The sequence below is a fragment of the Diadema setosum genome, chromosome 7 (genome assembly GCF_964275005.1).
Source record: "Diadema setosum chromosome 7, eeDiaSeto1, whole genome shotgun sequence".
NCBI classification, from domain to species: Eukaryota; Metazoa; Echinodermata; class Echinoidea; order Diadematoida; family Diadematidae; genus Diadema; species Diadema setosum.
In genome coordinates this window covers 21,137,015-21,150,136 of record NC_092691.1, presented here as the reverse complement: position 1 = coordinate 21,150,136, position 13,122 = coordinate 21,137,015, and the positions used below count along the sequence as shown (strand labels likewise).

Here is a 13,122-nt window from a genome sequence, read left to right as displayed (position 1 = left end):
GTTTAAGTATAAAATAAGTGTGCTATAGAAAGAAGTAATATTGGATATATGTTAGTCACCCACACACACACACACACACACACACACACACACACACACACACACGCACACACACACACAAAAGAACCAATTACAAAACTTTGCAATTTGAATGACTTTAGTCTTATCGTCGTAATATTAGTCTCATCATTTTAAATTAGGATCTTGGGGTTTATTCATTTGACAGTCTCCGGCTGATCAAATCATACTTGCAAATATCATGTTGTTTGTTTCAGTTAAAAAGAATGTGCCACGAGTTTGAATAGGAAGAATGTAATCAAGGATGTGTGTAATTATGTAATGAGATGCTATGTTGTCCCAGTTAGATTATTACAATGGTCTCCTAACAGAAATTCCTCGGGCATACACAATATCATCAAGGAGATTGCAAAGGTTACATAATTGAGCTGCTGCATGGCATTATCTTCATGGTGGAACGTCATCACAATCCTTTACTCCTATGGTTAAAGACAATGACTCTTCATTGACTTTCATTTAATTCCGGGTTTTTTAAGATACTGGTTAGTAAAACCTTTCACAACCAAGCGTCAATATAACTGAACAATATCATATTGATTGACCCAAGTTGCATATAGGCATATAGATTAGGTCTTGATGCCGAAGTGATGATATCTTGGTCTTTTGCCCTTAGCTTGCAGGTTGGAACTGGTCCTCATCCATCAGGTGCGCGCGTATTATAGTAAACACCCGGGCCAGATGAGGTTGTTTGGAACCAGTTTCCATGACGATGAATGGCTATGACATCACGCTTTGGTACTCAAGGAACTGTAAGGAATCTACGTTCTAATCTAATTTCAGGGAATCTACGTTCTAATCTAATTTCAGGGAATCTACGTTCAGGTCCGGGTTTAGGTATACCAACTCCTTTCGTCTTTCCTGTCTCGGAACTCCTAGTAAAGCTGGGGATCGTCAGGTCCCACATGCTTTACACTGTACAACAGCAACTTCCGCGGCTCCCCACTTTCATCAAAGTAATCGGCAAGCTCCGTAAAGCTAAACACATTTTTATTAAGGAATTTGTATGTTGAAAACTTATCTTTTTCCTCATTTTATTTGTCTATGAACGTGTGTTTTTGATGAGCTCTGTGATACACTCTATAGCTATTTATATATAGCATCATAATAATAATGACAAGTTTTTCTGTCACTGTTTTTTTTTTTTTTTTTGCCGTATGAATTCGAAAAGTATAAGAAGACAAATAAGAAAAGAAGAAGAAAAATGACTCAAGAAACATGAAAGGGGATAACAGGCGTGTCCTTACTCCTTATACAAACTGAATTGATGTATCCGTTAATGAGATATGCTTTGTGAAAACTTCCCTATGACACTAGAATTTGATTCGCTATTATTGTTTGATTTGCCGTTGCTTCTTTGTAATTTTCTTTACCTTCTATTTCTAAGGTATATCAGCACATCATTTTTCACCATCTCTATGCCGTAAACGAATCACCAAGTCCCATTTAAAGTCCACTTGCATTGAAAAAATAGAAATTAGATTTTTTTTTTTCATTGAAAGAATTTAAGCGGACACATTATTTTATATAACGTCAACTAATATAATGAATTAAATTATGTCTATGTCTCGTCTTGATTAACGGAAATGTGTTTTTTTTTTCTTTTTCGGCAATCGAGTAGAGTCCGATTGGAACAGCCTTCCTCAAAGAGTAATCGATTCTACCGCCATTGAAGAAGAAAAGTTAGCAATTATACGTAATACGTTGTCAATACATTTGCAAAAGTGGGAAAACTGGAAAAGAATTGAGAATTTGTTTTGCTTTTGTTTAATAGAGTAGGGCCTACTGCACATCCACCAGGAAATGCCTTTCGACGCACTCGTATGTGTTATAATGTATGTCAGGACATTATAGAACATGTTTTAGTGTCTCTGAGGTTTTGTTGTGAGGGGGAATTTTGAAGGGGGAGGGGGAGAATGGGGTAGGGTAGTAAGGGGGAGAATGGATGGGGGTAAGGGTGGTCTGGGTGGTTCTTGATTGTTTGTTTGTTATTGTTGTTGTTTTAAGAATAAACTTCAATCAATGGATATTGGTACTTAAAGTTGGTTTGAATGAATGTTGAAAAGAAAGTATTTTAGGTTAGTGATTTAGATCATAAAATTCGTAATGATAATGAAGGAATAGAATTAAAAAGAGAATGAGGGGTTAGTAGAGTAAAAATAGTAAAAAAAAAAAAGAGTTGTGTATATGGAATGTGAAAAAATGTATCAGAGTGTATCAAAATGTATCAAATTGATGTTAAGATTCGGTATAGATTTTGTTTCCATTGATGAAATTGATGTAAAGAATTGTGTATAAATGTGTTTGTACATTGTGTTCCCATTGATGAAGAATAAAATATTCTTTATAGCAAAAAAAAAAAAAAAAAGATAACTATGTTTAAAGTAAGGCTGGATGATCACTGGTGGACCGATCGCTTTAGCCTTCCTTGATCAAACACCCTGAACGTCCAATCCCCCTCCGCGCATGTCATGCAGTATGTGAGTAACTCATATCCTGAAGAAATGACCAATGATTACAACGAGGTTCTACCTCTCCTCCTGCCCAGATGATGATGATGATGTTGATGATGATAATAATGATGATGATGATGATGATGTGCAATTTTAGAGGTGAGAAAATAATTGGTAACTGACTTACTTCACATTGCTGTCATTATCATATGCTACCTGCATGCACTTCTTAAAATCTTGTTACCTTCGTATTTTCGATCCCATACATCATGATTTCTTCACTTCCTATAGGTTAACTATCTTTTGTATGACTTGGGGTGAGGTTGCAGTGTGTGTTTGTGTGTTTGTGTGTTTGTGTGTTTGTGTGTTTGTGTGTGTGGGGGGGGGAAGCTGCTGGTTGCTAAATTCTTAACCCAAATCGTTTTGTTTTGTTCATGTTTTGTGCACAGCAAGAGAGTGATAGGTTTCACTTCACACATTCTCAGCTAAAAGTTGCAGTAGTGAGGCTGCGACCAACATCGCCGTTCGGTGAAAACATGTGATTTTTTTTTTTTTTTTTTGGATGAATTAACTTCTTTTATTCGGACTATGCAGCACATGTAACACGGAAAATTACCAAAAATTGTATTTACAAGATTTTGGCACTTTATGCTCCAAAGAGTTTGTTCGGTGTTTGATTCGTAATAGGTTCACCCAACTCAAACTTTTACCCCAAGCAAGTCTTGAACCCTCGGTAGGCATGGAGAAACAGCAACTCGAACTGGAGTTTGATAGTATTTTGATTATAATCATTTTGATAAAGACTTAATGGCTTGTTTATGATTTGTTTTATTAGCCACGGGGTCGAACTTTAACTTGATACGATGTTTGATGGTGCAACTTTACACCTGTACAGTGGTTCCTTCTGTGGAAAAAAAGAAAGAAAGAAAGAAAGAAAAAGAATAGCGCCAGCTTTGTCAATTTTTCAGATACCAAAATGCCTGACATGCGCTGCATGCATTCATAATGATCACGAGTTAGCCAGATTACTGCATTGAAGTGTACGCACTATGTATGCACCATAGAGCTGTACTAATGCAGCTCTATGGTATGCACCTGCTACTTACAGGCATCGCAGATGAGCGCGCTTCTCATCGCATCGCATAGCTCTCTATTATAAGCTCTCCGATCCCAGGTACGGGTGTGTGCGCGTTCCATCCCATACGTACTTTCGTGTTCTATGATCTATTGCGCCTGCCTGGGTAATTCTGCGCCCCGAACAAATCTACTCTAAACTCTGCTTGAATTATGACTTCAGAAACTGCAAAACAAAAGATGGAGAACTGGAGGGAAAAGATCGAAAAGGCTCTGTACGAGAAAAATGCCGTCACGGATGTGTTAGCCATGCTCGAGGAAAAGACTGGGGTGAAGAGGACGTACTATGTCGCAGGTACATACACGTAGGCCTACTACCCAATACTGTATTGAAGTCCTAGCTAGATAACGTGTGTAAAACGGTCGCGGCTGGCGTGTGTGGTTTTATATGGATGATAAAGAAGTAACGGTTACAGATGGGATGGGTGGGCGTGGGATAAATGGCGCAGCGCAGAAGACCTGTTTAACTGATGGACAAGCGCTAATATTTCACCCGAAATGCAGTTTTGTGAAATATTTTGGAAAGACTTCCTTTTGAGACAGCCACCCCAATCACACTAGATTTCTAGTACTAAATAAGTGCAGATCTATAACATGTTACAACTCTACCTAACCTATAACCTTGCTTGCAATACGCACGGATGTACGCACTCACTTTTGGGTGGCTGTCTCAAAAGGAACTCTTGCCAATATTTTTGACGTAATATTTATGACTTATAAGCTTATGCAGTAGAACCATAAGTTATTGCAAGAAAGCACAGAGACCATGGAGTGCAGCAGTGGCAGTGCATGTGCAGTGGTTGTCAATAATAGACCTTATGGGCAATTCCGCGGTTAGTAACGTTACATTTGAACAAATTTAGATATTTGTTTTTACCACTAAATTACCATTTATTCACTTCAAGTCAAAATTATGTCCAAAACATGTTCATCCATCCCAGGTTTATGATACAGAAAAGAATGAACACAATCCAAGAAATATTAGAATTGCTATAGCAACTTAAAGGGCTGGTTAGTAACGTTACGAAAAAAGGACATGACAAAAAAATCAATGTCTTGTAACAAAAAGTGTGCAAAAATTCAAGTTACTTCAAACAAAGTGTTCCATTAATTTCAATTATTGCATCATGACAAATGTTCATGCAATTTTTTTTAGCAGTTCGACCAATAATTCTTTAGCTAGACCCCCAAAAGCATGGTTAGTAACGTTACGGTTAGTAACGTTACATTTGTCCGGAGTAATTCCGCAGGTCATTTCACCCTTTTGTAATTGATAAAATGTCACATGACTTCTGGAGTATTTAAATGTATTCATCTTTTACCCTTTAGCAAAACTTTGAGGAAAAAACTTCAAAGGAACCCACTGTAATTTGCATTTAAGTGAATTTCTGCGTCCCCAGTCCCACATGTACTTTTTAAATGATGGTTTTAGATCTCACAAAATCAATGAATACGAAAAATAAAATCTACTGAATTTCAAAGACCCTAATGATTGGTGAACATCCATGGCATTAGTTGATACCTAGATTAAAGGGTAAGATAAAGAGGCACATTTCTTTTATCCATGGCATGTCCACCTAACTGCGGAATTGCCCTTATGCATATGACGTCACATGGTCTTACTAACTGAAGGGCGCCCTCCCTCAGAGGGCAAGCGATGCGTTGCTAGAGCGTGCTTTTACACGCAAGGCAATGGGCATTTACACACAACATCGGTGTTTCTTTTACCGTCTTTTCTATTGCATGTAATCTAGACTACAGCCCTAACGTCAATTACCGTATTGTCGCCACTTGTGTGTAATTCTTGTGCACGTCCGGCTGGCGAACTAATATCGGCACTGAATTAGTTCGCCGCCCCTAGCCGGCCACATATTATTAGCGTGTGTGTTATACATACAACTGTACGCTTCAATGAAGGAGGCATTGTCGGTCACCGCGTTTGAAAATCTCCCTTAATCTGCCACCTGAAATCCATTCTAAATCAAAAACATCCTTGCATTAAAAATGGTTTTATCACCTGTTACATATGGTAAAATATATTTTGATTAAAATTATTTGTGTTTTTACGGAGGAAAAAGGTGAATTACGAATGTATTTTGAGAGTGATGAAAATCCGTCGCCCAACCTGATCTCCGATCGCGGCGCGCGTTACATGCGATGTGAATGTCTGGCGACCTTACCGCAGTGGCGACCATACCGTAATTGACGTTAGATCGGGAAATTCAAGCTTGTATAGCAAAATCGACATTTGATGTATGCATTGCATTCACCAGGTTAATGATATATCCAACATTTTGGCACAATTTTCATGAAAAAAGATGCAACTACCAGCGGTCGTAACAGCTCATCAACCTACGAATCCGTTAGCCAATCACATGCGAGATAGATTTCTACGTGTTTTTTACTAAAACCCGTACCTCGCATGTGATTGGCTAATGAAATTCAAAATGGCGACATACATTTAGCGAACGGCGATGTTGCGCTATGGATACAAATTTCTGCGATATAACCTAGGAATTCTGTAGTTGCTGTGAGTATTTCGATTGCACAATGTGAGAAAATTACCCAAATATTGCTGCATAATGTGTCATGTCATGTCAAACTTGTTTGATGGTAAAAAAAACCCTGCCACTAGCCTGGGGACTGGCGGCGAGTGAGGCGATCGCCGCTAGTGCGCATAGGAAAAGCACATAACTAGCTGCACGCCTCTGTGATGTCAAGGACTTCGCTTGCCCTCTAAGATGGCGTCGCGAGAGGTTGTCAAGCGAGTGATGACGTCAATGCATAAGGTCTATAATGTAGTGGGAAACTCCCTACACATGACCCTATGAAGAGGGGGATAAAAAAAAAAAAATCATGTAATGTACGAGAGACCACACAACCAGAGTTGGGAAGTCTGGTACTTTCGACTAGCTTTGTTGCTACGCGTGCCTCGGCTCTACGCGATCTACCAGTAGATACCAACTAAAATATATTTACTGCACATTGGAAACAGAAAATAAAGAGACATCCCGGAAAAGTACCCATTTAGTAAATTTACTACTGTGGAAATGCCCATATGTAATTTCAATACGCAGCGCCGTCTACCACATGGCCTCTGCGGTGTGTGGATCACGTGTGCATGCAGCGCGCGCCCGATGCAGAGAGCTACCTGTGTGTGTGTGTGTGTGTGTGTACATAAGTACGTGCATATCACGAGGTTCGTCCGATCAGTGAGCAGCTAGCTAGCTGCAGGAAACTGAGCTGTCGCTTGCAATAGCTCTACAACACACATCACACATAGCACCACTCTGTACAGTATATACTGGATACTGTCACGCTCTCAATCACGTACGTCTTGGCTAATCAGTTTGAAAACGCAGACTCTACTAAATTTCTATCTACTATTATTAGTTTACATATATGTATTGGTTATGATCTTATCGTTGCTTATTTATATTTCGAAAGTGCACTCGCGATGCTCGAGTCACTGGTACTGAGAAGTGGATTGTGAATACATGTCCGCTTAGCCAAGTATGAACGAAGTAGGCCTAACTAACGTTACTGTGGTAGCGGTGTATCCGATTATGAATACCCGATCGACAAAAAGGGCGTGCAAAAGATTTCGGAAGACTCTTATTTGGCCATTTATGCATGTACGAATAGTGGTAATGTAGCATCAACTCCAAGCCTGTGGCTGTAAAGGTTGTAGTTCATACATTTCACGCGAGCTGCGTGCACCTGCTCTCGAAATTCAACTGCATTTTCTTCGAACCATGCTCGCCACGCTGGCTGCCCTGGCTGACAATCGCGATGCTCTCCACTCCGCTCCCCGAATTACCGGTGCTGCTTATACGTGGGGTTCGTAGGTACGTAGGGCGCTCAATACGGTACCTGCGAATCGAATGTAAACTGAACTGAATACCGAGCACGTACGTGATACGCACGCAGCGCGCACACAGGGTATGACAACACAAGGGGGAGTGGCTTCTGCACTTGTTACGCGTATTTTCTAACCGCTGTACGTTCATTATCAGATCGCTGGAGATCCACACGCGAATGCAGCTTTTCAGCGTTGTTTGCAAACATGATTTGGACACATTTTCATGCGTGCTCGTAAAAAAAGGGGGTAATATTGCTGTGATTTGAAAGTTAAATTTCTCGAGATAGAAACATCATTTCATCACGAAATTTGAAATATGTTTTAATGATGTAATTCTCTTTCATATAAAATAGTTCACAATTCGTTTTTCACAGAATTTCAAAAGTTTTTTACAGAAATGCTCCAGACACCCTATTAATACAGTAGTGGGGTAGATTTCCACAGCATAGCATCTTCGTCCTCCCTTTCTCCCGTCTTTTTCTTTGGTCTTCAACTTTTTATTCTCGGAAGGACTCCCTAATGTCCCTCGACTAATTTAACGGCCAATTTAACCATAAATACAACCCTACCTAACCCTAAACCCTCACCCTAACCTAACCTTGCTTGCTATCGCACGGGTGCACGCGCACTGCAATGGGGCCGATTTCACGATTTTGCCGGTAAACTCGGCCTAGCGGGTAAACTCGGCCCCCAGCGCGCGCATTACAAGTGGCCGAGTTTACCCATAACTATGGTAATTAGTCAAAATGCATCATGTGGCACAACTTTTTTCGCGCACTGCATGGGAGTGCGACGTTAGTGTACTTTCACACCTGTTTGTCAAATGATCTCCAAACATGCACAAACTCGCTCTGAATATCCAACACTAACACTATTCAGCCTCGAATATTTGCATCTGAGTGAGATTCAAGTCCAGTAGAAAAGGAATTTTCACAGTTTTGACACTTTTACACTTGTCTGAATATGTCGATCGCAGCTAGTTCGCTCTGCAATAACTGCGTTGCACAAGAGCAGACGGCGCAGCACTGTGTACAAAACAGGTTCATGGCGATTAATCTTAATGTAGCTATCTCGTGGCAATCAGAGCAAGTTCTTCTATGGTATCTTTAAAACGATAGACTCTAATACTTTTCTGCCTTTGTCTCAGCTTGTACCGAGTCGCGGTTGCGATTGATTGAGGATTGGGGTTGTTCGTGTTGTGTGTGTGTGCGTGTGCGTGTGAATGAATGAAAGAAGATTGTGAAAAATGTGGTTATAAGACAAGGGTGAAAGAGTAAAGCCTTCAAGGCTCGGAAAAGAGAGAAAAGGAAATGAAAGAAAAGATATAAAAAAAAAAACCTGGAAAAAATGAAACAAAAGGTTTACAAAATAGAGAGTACACTAAAAGATTTATAATGGAAGGAAAGAAAGAAGAGAAACTTGCATTGTAAAGGAAAGCAAGGGAGAAATTGATATGTTTGAAAAGAAAAGAGGAAAGCAAAGAGAAAAATATAGATTGAAAACAGACAAGCACTAGGTAAAATGATAGAATGAAAGATGAATCGAAACTGGATGAAAGCAAAGATGAATAGGAAGGAAAGAAAGAATTATACAGGTTGAAAAGGATATAAAGAAAAGGATTCATTATAACGACACAATAGAAAAAGATATTGGAGAGGATAGAAAGGAAAAACCTTTGTAGTTGAGGGAAAAACAACCCATGAAGGAATCAAAGAACAATTAGGCAGGAAGTATTTAAATACAAAATTGCAAAATTTGGACAAGAGGAAAGCCACAAGAAATGATTGATAGGAAGGAAAGGGAAATTTAGATGTAGATTCTACCTGAAAATGAAAGAAGAAAAGATAGAAAAGTAAAAGAATGATATAAGTAGTAGTACACACTCACGCATGCACTCAAGAGCTTTGAAGCTATACAACCACTAATGTAAGTCTTGGCCAAGGAAAAGAGAAAAACAGATTTTAGCTTTTCAGCGACACCATAGAAAAAGCCACTGTGTCGCTACATTCAGACCAAATGATCAACCCTTGGTGCATAAAATGCGCTTGACGTATTCATACTGTACTTGTGTACATTAGCATTTCAAGCGATCAAGATTTTCTAACGATTTTCTAACACTTGTAAATACTAAAGTGTTAAAACTTAACTTTATTTGACTTTCGAAACTCAGATGCAAGTATTTCTGATAGGTTACTGAATAGAAAGGGTGAGTTTGTGCATGTTTGGAGTGATATACCACTCTCGTGATATCGCGTTGTAAGTCAATCATTCATCGTGTGTGGATATCCCAAGAAATCGCACAGTGTGAGGTGGCCATGAGACTGCCGTTATCCCGTTGAAATTTAATTGTCTATCATTCATCATGTATTCGATCTAACATTGAACTGCCATTTATATCATTTTGTTATTCATCAAAACTCGCTCTTTTTAAAAGAAATAGAGTCTAGTGCACATGTATCATTGTGCGACAATAAGTGTTGTGGACGCGGATGCTCGGTACCTGGTATCTGTAGATGGCGTGCACTGCGTGTACTCGCCTAGTGGCTCGTACACAGAGGCGGCACCTATCTAAAGAAACCTCGCGTTCACTGCATTTACACTATCGCAAGCTATGCTGTGTGCTACATGTATTTCTTTATTCAGTGTTCAATGAGTTATGGTTATGACTCCGCGGTCGAGGAGTAGGAACTCCACAACAAACAAGGAGCATTACTGGTAGAACCTAACCCCTGGGCCCTGGCCAGGGGCACTGCCACTAATATACGTTTGCATCAGTGTAGATGTCGCAAATTCTGTAACACCTAATTGCACCAAAATCACAAAAAATATTTAATAGCATTTCCAATCACTCCCATAGACACTAAATTTGAACCAAATTGACTGTCGGGAAGTATTGATATTGACGTCAACTGGCACTGATGTAAAAAGAACCCGTACCAAGGTTTGACCTCCTGTGCAAAAATTTTGATGGTGTGCAAAAGCATAGGTTTCTACATGTATGCTGCTTGCACCATCTTGCGACTGAAGTTAGCAAATATTATGTGACATATCTTTCAATAGGGTGTCTGTAATGTTCTTGTAATTTATAAGATTCCATGAAAATTGGAATATGAGCTGTTTTATATGAAAAGAGAGTTAGTTTAAAATTTCATGGCGAAATGAAGTTTCTATCTTGAGATAATTACCTTTTAAATCACAGGAATATTACAACTTTTTTTTTTTTTTTTTTTTTTGCTGAGTGTGATTGAAACAGTGTAAAAATCATGTTTGCAAATAGTGCTGTAAGAAGTGTAAAGAGCTGCATGAGCATGTGGATCCTCAGCGAGCAGTTAATGAGCATACACTCATTAGAAAATATGCGTAGCATAAGTACCTTTTACCAGCACAGAAGCCCCTCCCCATACTGTGTGTGCTGTGTGCGTGCATATATATGTACCGGTATGTGCTTGCTCTAAGACTTACGTGCTGGTAAACCTTTCATCTTTTTTTTTTACACTTGCAGTGAGTGCCATGCTGATGCCTTGTTCACACACACGCACAGCTAGCTGCATGCAACCACAATTCAGTTTTGTGCCACGAACACCATATGATGGCAATGTGTGTCAAATTTTACACATATACACGAGCCTCTATGTGCAGATGTGACCATGGATTCTTACATGCAAAGCCATGCCCAAAACATTCGCTAAATTTGAAAAAAAAAAATGATTGTAAGGGGTATTTTCAAGACATTATCCCCACCCGAATACCATGGGGTTCGTGAGAAACTAGCCATACCATCAGATTCAGCATATCCAAAATTACATGTACATGTACTTGCATTCCACAGGCTGGTTCATCTACTGAAGCAGACACTGAGATATAATGAGGATAAGTGTGATCCATCAACGTTTACACCAATTTATTGTCAGAGTCATACACCAACTCTCTAGAAGAATAATCATGAAGACAAACTACTTCTTCATATGATACCAAATTTGTTAGCATTCATTGTTGGCGTGCTATGGGGAAAATACGATCAATGCAAAATACTTACAGCTGTAAACTATTAGGAATTTTGTATGACTTTGGTGGAGTTTGGGTTTGCAGAATTTGAGATTTTGATATGGGTATGAAAGTACATTAGCGCCCGCCTACTAGTAGGCCTAGATTACTGGATAAAACTAGATTCTACATCTGGATTACAAATTACAGTAGACTCTACATGATAAGGTCTCTACTCTGGGTAAAGATCTAGAGTATGACTGGGTACATTTGTGTGTATACACGGCCTAGTGATATATCCACATGAATTTGTTAAGATTTACTTTACTTTGATCAGACCTACAGTTTTGTAGATCGAGACACAAATTTATACTTCACTAAGCCTAGCTAAATCTGGAGGATAGAGTTCGTGTTTACCCCACCCCCACTGATTTTCCAATACCATTTATACCAGTCTACATGTACACTACCCTACCCTTGTTAGCTTTCAATGCATGGATGCAAGCAGGCATACATGCACAATTGGCAAGTGCTGGGGACATGTCCATTAATTTTAGCAGGGGTACACTGAACTCTTCCTAATACTGGTTTTAGACCATAAAATTTTATATTACCATGATGCATGCTTCCATGTGATTCCAGAATTGTGTAAACAGGTTTTGTTGGTATACACTGTAATGGGAGAGATGCTCTCAAGCTCAGACAAATTGGCAGGTTGTGTCAAGGTCAATGCCCATTTTGTGTTTCAGTGTGTAAACTAAAAAATTATCTGTATGGGATAAAGTTAGTAATATGCTGGTACGCTGTACCCTCTGAAACAGCATATACGCCCATACAGAATACAAGTAGAGAGTCGCATAGGCCCTACATGTAAGTACAGTAAAGTTTCAATGAATGTTCCCCTGAAGAATTGTGTCTCATATCAGGTATTCCCTGTATTTGAGATGATGGGTCACTAGTGTCCTACTAGTATAAGGACTTGAATGGGTTCATAGTATTAGTTACAAAGGGTTTTAAAGATCTGACAAACCTGATGAACAAGTTTCAGTTTCTCTTTTTTTTTAGTCAACAACATACTTTACCCTTAAAAAGAACAAAGAACAAAGAAAGACCATGATGTTCGATGTGAATGCTAGTGGAAATGATAGTGACTTTTGTAATCATACTGAGTATTCCATCACACAGGGAGTTGAACTGTGGCTGTTATACTTTCTAAACTATCACAGTAGGACCTAACTGTAGTATACACTTCACTTGTGTCAAAATTTTAATTCCCCAACCCCCGTTTTTGGTGTCATTTTATTCTGTCTCTTAAAATGAACTTGATTGATAATTATAGAGTGGAATTCTCCATAAAAAAGACTAATTTGGGGAATGTTGAATGTTTTTTTCAGAAGAAGAACATTGGTATGCAGTGTATCATTTACAATATATTACGTACATTCAGATATTTGCAACTGTAGGTAACAGTCTTGATGACTGTGTGTTATACTGAAAAATTTATTGTTACTGGTGAAACATTTCGAAAGTAAAGAATGGATATGGGGTGAAATCTTTCCCTTTTTTCCCCCATGTGCCTTTTTTGCCACTGAGTGCATTTATTCTGCCTCCATT

The 13,122-nt window shown here is 39.0% G+C and overlaps 1 protein-coding gene across 1 annotated transcript in view; it reads left to right on the top strand.

Moving 5' to 3' along the window:
• Positions 1-3,698: 3,698 nt before the first annotated feature.
• Positions 3,699-13,122, top strand: part of LOC140230999 (receptor expression-enhancing protein 5-like) — a 52,548-nt gene continuing 43,124 nt past the window's right edge. The window contains exon 1 of the mRNA XM_072311146.1: positions 3,699-3,957. Coding sequence (XP_072167247.1) covers positions 3,816-3,957 — 142 coding nt within the window. The 5' untranslated portion in view covers positions 3,699-3,815. The remainder of the gene's footprint in view (positions 3,958-13,122) is intronic.